The sequence below is a fragment of the Alosa sapidissima genome, chromosome 7 (genome assembly GCF_018492685.1).
Source record: "Alosa sapidissima isolate fAloSap1 chromosome 7, fAloSap1.pri, whole genome shotgun sequence".
Taxonomy (NCBI): Eukaryota; Metazoa; Chordata; class Actinopteri; order Clupeiformes; family Clupeidae; genus Alosa; species Alosa sapidissima.
In genome coordinates, this window is record NC_055963.1 from 9862725 (window position 1) to 9877682 (window position 14958).

Consider the following 14958-nt stretch of genomic DNA (forward strand, 5'->3'; position numbering starts at 1 on the left):
TATGCCCTCATACAGCTTGATGTAATTGTATTAAAATTAGGGTAATTTAGAATTAAAACTGCAAATGAGAAAACAGGTTATCCCTTTATTGATACAAATGCAAAAATTAAAAAAAAAAAAAAACACATATACACACACACACAGACACACACACACACACACACACACACACACACAATGGCAACAAAAGACACCTTTGAAAATGAAATTGAAGAAAAACATACATAACAGACAGAATACCAATAACACACAGAATCATACACTATAAACATTCTGACAGCATTCAGACCATAAAGGGATCCCTTCAGGCTTTATGTTTCTTCTTGTGATTTTTGCCTTTAAACATAGGTGATCTCAGGAACTGGGTGTCACTAAATTTGTCACCACGCCTCATTTTCCTACAAAGGGTAAATAAACACAAACAAAAACACATTAAAACATGGCCATGTTTCAGAACAATAAGCAATAATCAATCACATATTCATGAGAGTACTTACGAATTCAGAGCTGGTTCCTTGTAAGAGACACCGGCTTTCCTTCGACTCGATCGGCCAGATTCTACATCAGTCATCCAGTTTGTATTTGTTAAGCTTTTCATGGGTCTGCTCTCTGTGAATGTGTGATAAATACACATTAAACAAAAGCCTTACCTACTGAACCTGATTTTAGTAGAGTGATTTTTGACCAACCGCTGGCAGTAAGTCATGTTTTTTCATATTTGCAATTATTAATGCACTGTTAATGTACAATGTTAATACAGCGATGCTGCAAAAAAAATGTAGTGGTGTTTACATACCAATCAACTGCTTAATACCACATAACAAAGGTTAAAAAACATACCTGGGGACAGGTTTGTCTTTGTTGCAGATGTCTCTTGATATATTTCCATGGCGATAGAGGGTCGCGTTGAAGGGGGACTTGATGCAGGGGTATCAACAGGGAAAGGGCTTGCACAATCAAAATCAAGAGATTCCCATGGAGGTCTCTCTTCTGTCAGTAATCCCGTTTGTTGGCAGGGTGAGGCCTCAGATTTATTTGAGTTCTTCAGGTAAACAAATGTTTGTCGTTTAGGAAACAAACCGGATTTGGAGCTTGTTGACTTCAAAGCTGCCCCGTTGGTTGTAGGTATAATCTCTTCAGTGATGCAGTTTTTCTTGCTATTGGCCAATGGATCAGGGCATGTAGAAATAACAAAAGTTCCTCTTTTCAGTTTGTTGTCAAGAGTTGGTTGATCTTTTGAGATGGCAGATACACTGCTAAAATGTATGGCATCACCCATTATTGTTGATTGACTGCTTTCAGTGGATGGATGTACTGGTGGTTGATCTTGAATTTTCAAAGCCTTGTGGTAGTCAGCGCAATCATCAAGGTGCTGGGTGCTAACACACTGGAATTTATCCACACAGCAACTAGGGTCATGTTTATCCAAAACCTGATCTTCATCAAGCAACTTTTTACGTTTTCGGACGTTTCCTTGCCTCTTCTCCTGTGAAGATCCCTTCTGCTTTCTCGATTGCGTGGCTTTCTTCTCTTTAGATTTGGCTTTATGGGCCTTCTTTGCTTTCTTAGTGGTCACCAGTTCTTCATCTGCAAGGAAGTCACTGATCTTCCAGGGTTTAACCACAGGGGGCTCAGAAGAAACCTTAAGAGGAACCATGTCCTTCTCATCACAGTTTTTCAGAGTTTCTGTTGCAATATCTGCATTGGTAGTATTTGGACCTACGAGTGTACTTATAACCCGGATGCTCTCTTCTTGTTCGTCCCCGTCTACACTGAGGTCAAACCATTCGTTAAAATAGGATTTCCCCCCCTCAGTGCCACCTCTGATACCTGCGTTATGTGTGTTCTTTTCCCTCATCTTCGCCCTAGTATCTCGATTTGTTGCAGAGAGTGAATTGTTAGCGCTCCTCATCTGTGGAGACTCCGTTAGAATCTTATCCTCCAACGCCTCATAACCAGAGTCCATGACTGTAACACAGTTTTCTTTCTGACCTGTAAATGCAGAGAGATCGGTCTTTTGCTTCTTTTTTAACGAAGCTCTCTCTGAGATGGTGTAAGTCCTTCGATTCAGTAAATTATTCCTCGGACGCGGTGGCAATACATCTGCTTTCATGTCATGCTGCACTCCTGTTGAATCCATTCCTGGTGACGTGTCCTCTCCAGTGCCTCCAAGATTGTGTTTTCTTGGGTCAGGCATTTTTGAGAGGTCCCCAGTACCTTTATGGGAACTAATAGTCAACGTGCTGTTTTTCCGCTTAGTAAAATGTGTTTTTCTGTACGGAATCACAAAGTCAGTCTCCCCGTTTCCAGTCTGCACTGTAGATTCAACATCTATATTTGCATTGTGAGTACTCAGCTGCAGCTCCAATGATGTGTCCCGCATTTCAGTTAGTACAACAGCCGCTGATGCTTTCTCGATCACCTTAGCTTTGCCAAGTCCTGCGTCGAACGGGTGCTCTGCATTTGGTGTTGAGGAACTCGGCTCTTCGTCTTTTCCTGTAATATTCTTGTGACTGCTCCGACTTTTGGTGGTCTTGGTGCCTACAGTTTCTATTGGGGCAACACTGGCAATGACGGTCATGTCCATTTCTGTGCTGCAAACCAATGTTTGCTGATGAATTGCTTCCTCTTCCACATGTTCTTTTTGCTTACTTGAAAGACGCATGGGCAATAAGCAGTCAGATGATGCAACAGAACTGATAGATTTGCGCAGATCAAACGGAGGCCTTAAGTCCTGTTTTGTGTTAATGGTCAACAGAGAGGCACTCTTGGATGCAACCTTGGAGTCCCTTGGTGGTTTGTCATGTGCTTGCAACAAACTTCCAAACATCTCTCTCTCCATCTCATCTGGTTACAAACAGAAATTGATCTAACTGTTAACTGACATTCTTTAAATGCTGTTTTTCATTGTCAAACACTGAAATGATGTCTTCTTAATCATAAAAAGTTAACCAAGTGTAACTTTAAAAATAGTAGTTCACTATGATGGGTCCGTAGATAAATTCAGGTTTGTTTATGCATGGATCTGCATAAGTGCTAGTATACAATATTGACAATAACACATTGGTCACTTACCTAACTTACCTAACACTTACTAACCTAATCTGTATACTCACTTTCCACAGACAATAACAAACAGTCAGAAACCTGAATTCATCAAAAGGTAAAATAATAAACAAATCAGTTCTTACATACATACCATCAGCATGGTCCGAGTCTGCATTTTCACAAAAACTGTCCTAAACACCATGAAACAGACAAAATAGCCATTAATGTCTATACTTTCCAATAGTTTAAATTAACATTTAATTTAACTGAGTAACACCAATTTTCTTACATTTTCATTGTCCAACACGTTGGTTGCCTTGTCAATGCTCTTGATAGAGGTCTTGTAGAAATTTTGAATGATGGCAAACTGCAGTGAGAAGTACATCACACAGTTTTATTTCTAGGCATATCACTGTGCATTCCTGTTTGTGTTTAGTCACCCTTAAAACGCGTAAAACACGCTTAAACAAAAATATTTCAGATAGCACTCACACCAACCACGCTTAACAACAAGCTCTTTCATTGATTCTCACCAATTCCTTTTTCTGATGCCGCTGATGGGCAAGATCAAATTGCAGAGCAAGGATACGTTGCCGCAGTAATATAGTCTCTTGAAAAAACTGTCTGGTCTTCTCACTCTGATTTGCCAGGGCTCTGGCCAAGGCCTTATTGTTGCTTTTCAGTGAAACCTTGAAAAATGAGGATGTATCTGGAGGATGACAAATCACACAGAGGTTACCATATTCTTCAACTTTATCCATGCCCGTGTTATTCTACAACAAATCAACAAACACTTAGAATATGAACATAACTTACTGAGTATTTTTGCCTTTATCTTACAGGCAAAAACAGATGAAGGCTTAGCAGCACTATTTGGAGCCCGCGGCCTCTTCTCCGTCACCATGATAAACCAGGCTCACAGCAGACCTGTCACAAGCAGAAAGCATAGACACGAATATGGATAAACACAGGATATACATCAAGTGTAAATTACCCTTTGAATCCATGTAAAACATATAAAAGTTACTAGCAAAACTAAAGTTGCTAACAGACCTACGTTAACATCATAATACCAGAGAATGTCTGCTAATAAGTAGACGGGCTCTGATAATACGTTGTTACGTATCGATACTTAGGTTGACGTTAAAAAAAAAAGTCTACCGTTACTGCGTTTTTGAAGAAAAATGATTGGCTATATACTCCTAACACAGCAAACAGTAGAAACCTTATCAGTAGGTGTTAAGTGGAATTGAAGGCACACGTAAAGTATATTTCTTACCTTTGATTTAAACGTAAACAATGAACTGCACGCTATCCAAATGGTTCTGCCGCCGTTTCGTCTCGAAAGTCTTACGTCTGTCCAATCATATTGTCGCAACTGCTTCATCACCACAGCAACCAACGTAAATTAATATGACAAGAGCAACTTATCGCCACCTTGTGTATTGGAGTGTGGCGCACACATATTTATGAGTTTCCCCTTTGTAGGGTTACTGTTACGCTAGTCCAAACATCAATAATCTTTGTCTAGAAAGCTGTCGTCAGACAAGAAGTGCAAATTCATGGTTTCAAGTGTAGGCTAGCGTATCTATTAAATCGACAGCGCTCTTTAATTTGTCGGCTCTGCTGTCACTTAGAAAAGGGTGACATCTTGTGGTGAATATTTGTAATGACATATTGCATTTTACTCCGACACTGATGGGGGCGATAAACAGCGTTACAACCTCAGCCACCATATGGTTCTTCCCTTGCTTAAACTGGACAGCTTGCAAGAGCCGGTATGATTATCAATATTTTAAATCAAGTATTATATATTGCAGTTTAAGTGAGTGATTCTGAGTGCCTTGTTTTTGTGAATACTTTGGTTGATCAACAAAACAATAAGTTAGCTGCTGTGACCAGTTTATTCAAAATGCTGTCATCCTTCCTGTTTGGCGTGCTGGTACGTCGATGTTTGTAGCAATTCAGTCTCAGTAAACGCCCAACATAGACTAACGTTTCTGTGCTTAAAAATCAATTTACGTCTTCAAAACGTAACATTTTTTCGGGTGTGTTGTTGTCCCCGATATGTAGTGTAGCGTACGTCAAACATCGAATAAACTCGACTGCCACTATTACATTATTAGACACTTTATTTATGTTTATTATTTTACTGCTAATGGCGATGGCCTTTTAGATATCTACTTCGTGGTCACCCTTGATAACGTATCACTGTATCAACAGTGACTTGTATGCTTTACTTTTTTGTACAGTTATATTCTCTATAGATGAAGACCGTGCAACCACCTGGAGGAAAAAGTGATGCAGCTAGAAGAGATGTCACGTCCTGGGTGTCAGTCTGCCCTGGTGGCCTTTGGCAGGTACAGAGGAAGTGGACAGTAGAGAGAAAGAAGGGGTTTGTGACACCTGTCCTGGGCTCAGTGTGCAAGGTCAGGGTGCACTGCAAAGGAAGCCCTGAAAAAGATCCACCAGCACAGCAGTCTGACCAGAGTGTAGAGTCAACAAGCCCCTCTGCAGTGCAGGCTACCTCCTACCCTCGCACGTCGGAGGCTGTTCTGCAGATTCCTTTGGAGGAATGGGTCCAGTTGCGGGTTGGGGAAGGCCAGTGTGATGTCATAGAGGCGTGTCTGGACGGTATGAAAGCAGGGGAGATGTGTGAGGTAAGTGAAAAGCAGGTACAGTCACACTCACACACCACAGTCATACATCTCAGTCTCTTAAAGGAGAATTCCGGTGTGATATTGACCTAAAGTGTATTGAAACATGATACCGAGTGTGAGTTTCTTCTAGTAGCAGCAACTGGAATCCATGCATTTCCACTGAATTATTTTTGGAATCTGATCCCTTATCATACCTGTTCATTCTTACTCGTTGCTCGACTTATCATGACTAAATTCAAGATGGCTGCAAACGCTAAACTTCGTGAAGATACTGTCTGTATAAATCGTCTCTTAAGTAAACTACCAGTGCTTTTTCAAAGTTCTCAATGTCTCGTTTTAAATGTCAGGGCCCTCAGAAGTCTACCAATGAAGTGTGGAGATACATTGAGCCTCGTAAATGGGTGTAAAACAGTGATTTATTTGCATGGCTAGCCCAATGCCGAAGCACCACTATTGAAAAAGCTGTTGGTAGCAGAGCTAGCGCCAGATTTTGGAGTGCAGGGGACAAGCTTAGATGGGCTATGAGACATACGTTCACACTCGGTAACATGTTTCAATACACTTTAGGTCAATATCACACCGGAATTCTCCTTTAATATACAGTACAAGACATACAGTGTAAGTACACATTGTGGGCTTGCATGCGAGTTTTTAAAAAAACATTTTTTGTTCTTGTCTCAGTTTCAAGTGATGCCTTTTAATAAGGACTCAATGCCCAAGATAAGTGGTTCCAGCTCACAGTCAGAGGATCAAGACGCCAGCAAAGGGGAATTTACATCATACCAGTACATATTAGAGCTCCATTCTTTTACCCCTGGCAAAGAATCATGGGAGATGACGTCTGGTGAGAAGTGGACATGGGTGAAGTCGCACAAAGAGAGGGGCGGACAGCGGTTTGGGAAGGGAGATATGTGGGGGGCATCAGACAGCTACTGCAGGGCAATGAAGCTGCTTATCACCTTAACAGAAAGGAGGAATGGAAAGAAGGACAGTAAGAATGATGATAAAGAGGAACAAGGTCATACTGAAGCAAGCTCATTGGCTGCCATAGAGGAAAGTAAAGAAGGACACAGTGAAGAGTTGGAGGCAGCCACCGAGCAGGACCATGTCCCCACAGAGGACGAGTACACAGGCTTGAAAGCAGATCTTCACTCCAACCTCTCCCTCTGCCAGCTGAAGCTAAACCAGCCTGCCAAAGCCAGGGCCAGTAGCTTGAACGCCACCCAGCTGGACCCAGCAAGTACCAAGGCCTGGTATCGACTGGGTCAGGCCAGCCTTCTGGTCGGAGAGCTGCAGGATGCCCGTCAGGCTTTCGAGAAAGTTCTAGAACTTCAGCCCAACTCAGCGTCTGCCCGACAGGCTTTGAAACAAGTGAACATGAAGGAGAAAGAAGTGGACAACAAGCTAGGTCAAAGATTAAGCAAGATGTTCACTTAATGTCTTTGTGGTTTGTAACTGGGAATCGCTTGAAGTCTTGTCATTGTGTCTTATGGATATTCCTGAAATATGATTATGTAATGTATATGACAGACAAGTCTAGCTAATGCAAAAATCTTAGTTCCACGTTCACTACTCCAGCAATGACACTGTAAAACGTAGCCAGAATAATTTTTACACATACATTTTTTTTCTGTGTGAAAATGGTACAGGCTTTGATTGTGTGTGTGTGTGTGTGTGTGTGTGTGTGAGAGAGAGAGAGAGAGTGTGAGTGAGAGAAAGAGTGAGAGAGTCTCTGTGGTGTATAATGTTCCAAGGCTCATTGGAAAGAATCACAGATAACAGAATGTCAAGTAAAGAATATATATGCCACACTTCCATTGTAACATTATTTCATGATAATGACTGAAGAACATGAAACATGAAAAAAAGGATCAGGAATGGGAGAGCTAGCGTTAGCTAACTTACTTGCAAGCTAACATCTTCTGACTGAGCATGACCTGGAAAATGCTTTACAGATACGAAGGGTAATATGGTATGTAGAACGGCCAACTTTGTGATTTGGAGACTGACATGGGAAAGCTAACGTAAACGTTTATTAGTTTTGCACAGTTAACATTAGGTATAATATTCACAGGGAAGTAGGCTACAACCCTGTTGCCAAAAAACTGTAAAATGGAAATAAAAACAGAATAATCTGCAAATCTCGTTAAATAACATATTTAGTGGCAACAAGGATATTAAATGTTGAAACTGACTAATTGTATTATTTCATTTCAAATATATGCCTAGCATGCACAGGAGATATGTAATTGCCTATGGATTTCACACAACAGCCAATCAAAAACCATGTACTGTCAAAAACAAAGCAAAATGCAAACCCTTGATGAGGGCACCACCAAATAGGCTACCAGCAAATTCAGCAATCAGCAAAAGGAGGAACATTTCACAACTAATTAAGTTAACTGGCACAGTGGCACCATGAATTGTGCATAAAAAGAGTATTTGACAGATGCAGAGGTCTCTTATAAAAAAATATGCAGAGATATTCATCACTTTGAAAATCCGTGTAGGCAAGTCATGAAATAATAGAAGAATACTCCTCCTGTGAAATCATTCATGGAAAACCTATTCATGGGTTTCATCAGGTCCCTTGCCACAGGTGTATAAAATCAAGCACCATGAAGTCTGCATTCATAAACTAGGTGCTTGATTTTATACCTGTGGCAAGGGAATATTCCGTGAATCAAGACAAATCTTTGTTAAGTTGGGCTGTAAAACAGTATTGGATGGCTGTTATCTTCTGGGCCTCAGATCCCACTGCATTGAAAACATACCTGTGTTCTTTTAAAGAAAATCAGTGTGTGGGCTCAGGCAAACTTCCGATTGTCTATGGCCAGAGACAGTTTATAACGCGAGAAGATTCATAACAGGGTCATTTATTATCAACCGTCTAGCCAAACTGTATTCTGCACAGATTACAACAGTGGCTCCATAGGAGAAGAGTCCAGGGGCTAAAATGGCCTGCCTGCGGTCTAGACCTGTCACATTAATACATCATGGAATGAAAAACATGGATAAGTGGAATCCAGACTGTTGAGCATCTGAAATCCTATATCCGGAAAGAATGAGACATTTCATTCTCAAAAGTCCAGCAACTGGTTTCTTGAGTTTCCAAAAATCACAGCATTCGGTTTTTATTTATTATTCACAGCGTCCCTACTTTTTTGGAAAAGGGACTGTAGGAATGTTATGTACATTATATAGTAGTCATGGCCAAATGTTGAACCAGAAGATAACCTCTATGTAAATCTATAGGCTATCGTGGGGATGGTAGTCACAGAGTATATCACGATACCATACTATTACAATACCTATAGCTTACAATAAGAATGGTGTTACAATACTCAGTACATTGCAAGACGGTCGTCTACAATAAATCATGACATATGTTAGGGAAGAACAAAACTGGTAAAAAGGCAAAAAGCAGGAACATTTATTAATATATTGGTCAGATTAATATAATTGTAAGTGTGTGTGTGTTTGGGTGAGGGGGGCGCGGGGTGCTGATTCTGGATAGCCTGAATGGTATGCGAACACTGTAAATGAGAAATTAATCTTTAACCCTCTTGAGTCTGAAATGATGGAAGATTAATTTATTTCTAGTGACAAATATTGTGATATATCCTATATATATTGTATCAATATTTCAACCTTTCAATTAGTAGTTACTATATAATATACAAACCTCTGACCAGGTCACTATTAACACCTCTATCCCTTGATTGCTGCAACCCAGATAGTTTGCCGTGATACTCTGCGTTGTGGCCGCAGCAACCCCGGTTCGAATCCGGGTCACGGCAGTGCCTCAGTGAGACACTGAATGTGTTTTTAAATAACTACACTTAGCATGATATTTGTCACAGGAGATTGACCAAATTTGATCAGTTAAGATCAGAGTAACACGTTTGACAATGAAATAATGACAAATTGAAGGCATCTTCACTGACATTGTCATTGTCAACTAAGCAAAAGTTAAGAGAGATATAAAGAGAATTGTGATTTTTGACTCGGCAGTAAAGGTGTATCCACTTAAATGTACTATCTGTCTACAGATGGGTAAGTGGTCACAGGGCATCATTACAGGGCTTGGTCATCCTCCTGACACTCCCATTTCGAAGTATCCCCCAAGTAGCTTGCCGTGATCGTATAGTGGTTAGTACTCTGCGTTGTGGCCGCAGCAACCCCGGTTCGAATCCGGGTCACGGCAGGGATAAATCCCTGACACGGCATGGGGCGAATTTTTAGGCACGGGTGGGTGTTTAAAGAACTCAGTGTGCTAGGAGATAGTGGCCACACACCTTTTGAGATTGGATTGTGGTTCTGTTTCACAGCATCATTGCCAAAAATGTCACAGTTGATTAAAACCACACAAATAAACACGTTACTTCAAGGATATGCAATTTTACTTAAAGGTTGTATCAGCGATGGCGGGGTAAAGTCACTTCTGTTGACGTTCAAACAAAACAGAGAGCTAGCTCGCTACCCCCCCCCCCCCCCCGTGCAATTCCCGTGAAACTCTCCTGAACCCCCTCTCTCTCTCAGTAGGATTTGTCACCGCTGAAATCAAATTATGTTAGGTGCTTCTACATCAACTGCTAACCGACAGGAAATGAAAAAAAAAGTTTATCGATCAGGAACTGTCAGGAATTGCAAGAAGCATGACATAGACTCTATAAACTTTAAATGTCAATACCTGAGCTGAACCTTTCACTTGCTTGACAAATTGGTTTTAGAATCCGATCATTCTTGCGGGTTAGATGCGACAGAAAAAAGTAATGAATTGACGGCTATCATTTAGCCTATAGGCGAGGTGATCAGCTTTCAAGACAGTGCTTTACATAAACAACACTCGCGAATGCGACATCAGAAGTTTGTGAAATCACGTTTCCCATGTTTCAAATTATTTTGATATATTGACATCATTTTGCAATGTTTTGCTGTATGTTTAACTGCTGTCGGTATGAATATGCATGACGGTGAGGTGAGGATACAAGGATACAAGGAAGTTTATTGTCACGTGCATATAGTTACTGGAAGTAAGAAATGCAGTGAAATTATGTCTGGTGTCAGCCTATTTGTGCATTAATGGGGGGGGGGGGGGGGGGGGTAAAAAGTGCAGTAGAAGAGGGGTTTAGTAGATTAAGTGGCAAGGGCTGCATAAAAAAGGTGGGGGAGGATTGGGATTGGGTGGGGGGCACCAACAAGGAGCAACAAGTGAGGTTATGTAGGCAATCTCTTTCGAAAGACAAGAGACGTCTATCGCCGTCAAGAGGTTGGCCTACGTGTGTTTTTTGTCTCGTACGTGTACTCTCGCTGTTACGATAGCAAAATGCCGAAACCCGGGATCGAACCAGGGACCTTTAGATCTTCAGTCTAACGCTCTCCCAACTGAGCTATTTCGGCGTGATTTGCGCATGTACCGGAAGTAATTAAATCCCGTCACAGCGGGACGACCTGTGAGTACCTCCAGAGAAATGTGGTACTCTACTGCATAGATGCTTAAAAGGTCTAGATTCCGCAATTGCCACTTCCAAGGAGGCAATATCTGAATAGTCTATGCATTTTCAGTGCTATCAAATGTTATTTTTATGATTTATCTTATTAAAGAAAACAAATGTAAACAAATATAATGAAATACATCAAAGTGAAAAGAAACATCAGCACACACTTCAGGAATCAATGATCAGAAAGGGGCCACACATTGTGGCAGCTCACCATCAGCCTCTTTTTCCTGTTTGCTTTACTGTATATGTAATGTAGGCCTACACATCACTATGTATTGGTCACATCGAGCAAGGGTGATTATGACTTTGAGTATAATCACTTCATGTTTATCTTTATTTATCCGGCTGACGCTTTTATCCAAAGCGATTTATAGACCCTTTCAACAAGAAAAACAAAAACAATGCTTGAACGTTCTATTTTGTTCCCAATCTACTTCCACTTCATTTACAACAAGTTTGTCATAAGATAACATGTTATGGAATACAATGGAATGTTAAAACAGAAACCTTGTGGGAACAACCAGAGCGCTCTGGGAACAACCATAGATCTACATATCTATGGGAACAACTATGATGCTGATAATGGAACTCTCTTGAAACTGCTGGGCCAGACTCCCTCCCTGGAGTAAGTCGATGTTAAGTGCCTTGCTCATGAGCATCACTTAATTTAGCGTTTTTAACATGCCCCGAGTATAAATACCAAACTGTAGGCTGCAGCATCATTCAATGCTCTTCTTAATAAATTAAAGACCTGTTCATATGCTTGTTGAGTCTCAGGAAAACACATTGGTGGCAGTATGAAAATTATTTAAGATTTTATTTAGAAACAATGACAGTACAAAACAACTATCTAACTTTTCAATATTAATGGAATGATCTGATAGTCAAACTTTTGTGCATCATATTTTAAACGTTTTGAACTTATGAACATATTATTCCAGAACATACCATTTCATGTAATAAATTCAGGAAAAAGGGCTTAGCAGCAGTTTTGTCACTAGGCATATTATTAACATATCCCTGATACACCATTTAAAGCAATACAGTCTAAGGGACACCATCTTGGATGGACTGTAAGGCTAAATTAACAGTTCTCATCTCTAATTAGCCTTGTGCTTTCTGGACTGAGATGTTGTTTTGTCTGAAATGGCTTGAACAGCTGAGAGCTGACGCCATGCATCCACAATTAGAGCAAACGGGATGACTATCCAGAGGCCGTTCATGAAGACAAAGTAGAACCAGAAGTAGATGGGATGTCCATGCTCGCTGTGCATGTAGCCATCTCTGTGTTCTGTGTAAAAGTAGAGTATGTCCCCATACAGCTGACCTGTGTGAAACATGGAAAGTCACAGGATTCATTTCGATTCCTTCAATGTAATTATATTATTTAAGTTTAAACTTTTTTTTCAATGAAAGCTACTAACATTGAGAACAACGGGAGGCACATCTGCATTGTAAAATCTGCAGGAGTCTTTTAATAAAATCAGCCACGAATGATCATTTGACATGATTATTTTCAGGAATGATGTGTTTTAACTAAGCTCAACAAGCCTTCTGAGGCGTGTTAGTTCTTACCAAGAGAGATGATGAGCTGGAGCACATAACGATAGGGCCGATTATACAGGAACGCCAGCACAACCCATAGGCTGAAGGGGCCCCACAAGCAAGCCGTCACTGTCTCCATGCAGACGGTGAAGTTATCGGCTCTGAGGAGACAGACACAGCTTCATTGCTATGCATAACTAGCTGGTGCCATGTTTAATACAGCTATGACTGTAAATTACATGTGAAAAATACTTTGGTTATTTGAGCTTTTTGAGACTTTGATCACGTCTATGACCAAAATGCAAACACTGTGTAAAACTGCCAATACCGTGCAACACTTACATGATGTATCGGCTGTCGCCTTTAGCATACTCTTTCCCTGTGAAATACATTTGAAAAATATATTAAGAATTTTGCATTTGACATTCACTGACACTCTTTTCCCCCTAAAGGCATGAGGATGATGTGGCGCCAGTAGATGAGTCTGACTTACACAGCTGTGAAAGGAAGCTTTGGTCTGAGATAATGACTGGATAAAAAAAGGCAAACCATCCTTCAATGACTCCATGGATGAAGCCACAGACAGTAAACCAACAGAGAGCTAACCGTCTCCCAGCACTGAGCCTCCGTCCTGCCACCTGCTTCCCAGTCAAGGCCCAGATACTCAACAGCAATACCCCAGACACAGAAAAGAGGAAGACCAGTATTTCTGTCATGGACCGGTCATTAGGAACATAAGTGGGAAGGGACAGGTTACGCGGCCAGTATGGATGGTTTGTGGATAGGCTCGATCCTGTTTCTTCCATCATCTGTCATGACAGGAAAGGTATGGTGTGTTATGCAAAATAAATATTTAGTTGTCTAAATGTATGTTTTAAAAAGGTTCCACAATACATTATTATACATTGCATTATAACGTTGTAGACAAAGTGAATAATGCAGGCTAGTCCTTAGTATTCTACGTTAGTTTTTGACTGCACTGACATTATAGCCTATTCGGACTGGTTTACTTCACTTACGTTTGCAGTTGGCGGAGATGGCCCCACTTGCGGCTACAACTGATGTCGATATATTGCAGTGGCAATTACGTGAACATTAATATACAGAAACTTGACTGTTTTCAGAACATATCGCGCCGCTATTCCTTTCCTATCTACTGTTGTAACGCCATGTGATATAAGCGGCCAATCAGGAGCAAAGGACGCATCTGCGCGATACAGACGATAGGGTTTTGAGGTTTGTCATTGGATGACTGTCTCGGAACATGGGTATCGTCATAGGTAGTTGCAACACAGGATACTCCTCCATCGAGGACTTGTACGGAAATCATACATAGAAGCACATTCTCTGATAGAAGTATGAATTTATATATATGTTTGAAATTTGTTTATAATAGTATGACATTCTGCACTTATAGAACATTTTTTATTAAATCCAAAAGGTAAAAATTCGCCCCATGCCGTGTCAGGGATTTATCCCTGCCGTGACCCGGATTCGAACCGGGGTTGCTGCGGCCACAACGCAGAGTACTAACCACTATACGATCACGGCGAGCTACTGGGGTTGATATGTGCCATTGCGGAAAGTATGTACATAAACTGAATAGAATACATGAGGTCAACTCGTGTCTGGAAGTATGGCTGTGGAACAAAATGATTTGTTTATTAATGATAAACGCAACATGATTTGTTAAGAATGTATATTTATTTTGTGGATAAGGAGAAATTACAGTGGTGTAGATTTAGAGCTATGTCGATTATTCAAGTCTGCAGAAGTTGCTGAAATGAGTAAGTGCAAAAAGTAAGTGTTAGATCTTGTGAGCTAACCTGAAATGTAGACAGCCAACACAAAATATAGGATAATGGAATATAGAAAATAGCTATAAGTAGTCGTCGTTTCACTTCATTTGTATAGTCCCATATGGTCTAGCGGTTAGGATTCCTGGTTTTCACCCAGGCGGCCCGGGTTCGACTCCCGGTATGGGAATGACTGTTTTTTTCTCGTCCTTGACAGCATTGTCTTTACTTCTAGGCAATTAGTTTTTTGATGGGATTGGTAAATGCTATCATATAGTAATATTGACATATTTCATCTTAGCGCATGGATGCCCTCCTCAGTTAATAATTATCCCTACCAGAGATATAAGCAAGCCTACTAACCTTATTCAATCAATGATGAATAGCATTAAATATCCAACTATG

General features: G+C 40.7%; 3 protein-coding genes and 4 non-coding genes across 11 annotated transcripts; 3 read left to right on the plus strand and 4 right to left on the minus strand.

The window, feature by feature from the left end:
- Positions 1-65: 65 nt before the first annotated feature.
- Positions 66-4455, minus strand: sgo2 (shugoshin 2). 4 transcript variants are annotated; one of them, XM_042098735.1, is made up of 8 exons: positions 4328-4455; positions 3865-3975; positions 3582-3757; positions 3338-3415; positions 3200-3239; positions 841-2847; positions 498-609; positions 66-398 (listed from the first exon to the last, which is right to left on the minus strand). In XM_042098735.1, the coding sequence occupies exons 2-8, from the start codon at positions 3950-3952 to the stop codon at positions 305-307; spliced, it is 2595 nt and encodes an 864-aa protein (XP_041954669.1). In that variant the 5' UTR covers positions 3953-3975; positions 4328-4455; the 3' UTR covers positions 66-304. The 4 variants fall into 4 exon arrangements, with proteins under 4 accessions (XP_041954669.1, XP_041954670.1, XP_041954672.1 ...); XM_042098736.1 differs by lacking the exon at positions 4328-4455 and adding an exon at positions 4210-4320; XM_042098738.1 differs by lacking the exon at positions 4328-4455 and adding an exon at positions 4106-4228.
- Positions 4456-4501: 46 nt separating this feature from the next.
- fkbpl (FKBP prolyl isomerase like) lies at positions 4502-7522 on the plus strand. 2 transcript variants are annotated; one of them, XM_042098741.1, is made up of 3 exons: positions 4502-4826; positions 5301-5708; positions 6390-7522. In XM_042098741.1, exons 2-3 carry the CDS (start codon positions 5316-5318, stop codon positions 7143-7145), a joined length of 1149 nt encoding a protein of 382 aa, XP_041954675.1. In that variant the 5' UTR covers positions 4502-4826; positions 5301-5315; the 3' UTR covers positions 7146-7522. The 2 variants fall into 2 exon arrangements, with proteins under 2 accessions (XP_041954675.1, XP_041954676.1); XM_042098742.1 differs by lacking the exon at positions 4502-4826 and adding an exon at positions 4839-4990.
- Positions 7523-9843: 2321 nt separating this feature from the next.
- trnah-gug lies at positions 9844-9915 on the plus strand. The gene has a single exon. It is a non-coding gene; the product is annotated as a tRNA-His (tRNA).
- A 1123-nt stretch (positions 9916-11038) lies between these two features.
- trnaf-gaa lies at positions 11039-11111 on the minus strand. The gene has a single exon. It is a non-coding gene; the product is annotated as a tRNA-Phe (tRNA).
- Positions 11112-12010: 899 nt separating this feature from the next.
- Positions 12011-13948, minus strand: LOC121713207 (EBP cholestenol delta-isomerase). The gene is made up of 5 exons (XM_042097673.1): positions 13777-13948; positions 13251-13566; positions 13100-13136; positions 12788-12918; positions 12011-12539 (listed from the first exon to the last, which is right to left on the minus strand). The coding sequence occupies exons 2-5, from the start codon at positions 13564-13566 to the stop codon at positions 12313-12315; spliced, it is 711 nt and encodes a 236-aa protein (XP_041953607.1). The 5' UTR covers positions 13777-13948; the 3' UTR covers positions 12011-12312.
- Positions 13949-14236: 288 nt separating this feature from the next.
- trnah-gug lies at positions 14237-14308 on the minus strand. The gene has a single exon. It is a non-coding gene; the product is annotated as a tRNA-His (tRNA).
- Positions 14309-14671: 363 nt separating this feature from the next.
- trnae-uuc lies at positions 14672-14743 on the plus strand. The gene has a single exon. It is a non-coding gene; the product is annotated as a tRNA-Glu (tRNA).
- Positions 14744-14958: the final 215 nt, after the last annotated feature.

Coding starts and splice junctions, on each gene's coding strand:
- sgo2 (XM_042098735.1), bottom strand. CDS start 3,952: ATGGTGACGGAGAAGAGGCCGCGGGCTCCAAATAGTGCTGCTAAGCCT. Junction 3,416..3,581: donor GGCATCAGAAAAAGGAATTG/GTGAGAATCAAT, acceptor TTCTCACTGCAG/TTTGCCATCATTCAAAATTT. Junction 610..840: donor AAAGACAAACCTGTCCCCAG/GTATGTTTTTTA, acceptor ACACATTCACAG/AGAGCAGACCCATGAAAAGC.
- fkbpl (XM_042098741.1), top strand. CDS start 5,316: ATGAAGACCGTGCAACCACCTGGAGGAAAAAGTGATGCAGCTAGAAGA. Junction 5,709..6,389: donor AAGCAGGGGAGATGTGTGAG/GTAAGTGAAAAG, acceptor TTCTTGTCTCAG/TTTCAAGTGATGCCTTTTAA.
- LOC121713207 (XM_042097673.1), bottom strand. CDS start 13,566: ATGATGGAAGAAACAGGATCGAGCCTATCCACAAACCATCCATACTGG. Junction 13,137..13,250: donor AAGCTTCCTTTCACAGCTGT/GTAAGTCAGACT, acceptor TGTATTTCACAG/GGAAAGAGTATGCTAAAGGC. Junction 12,919..13,099: donor GGCGACAGCCGATACATCAT/GTAAGTGTTGCA, acceptor CTGTCTCCTCAG/AGCCGATAACTTCACCGTCT.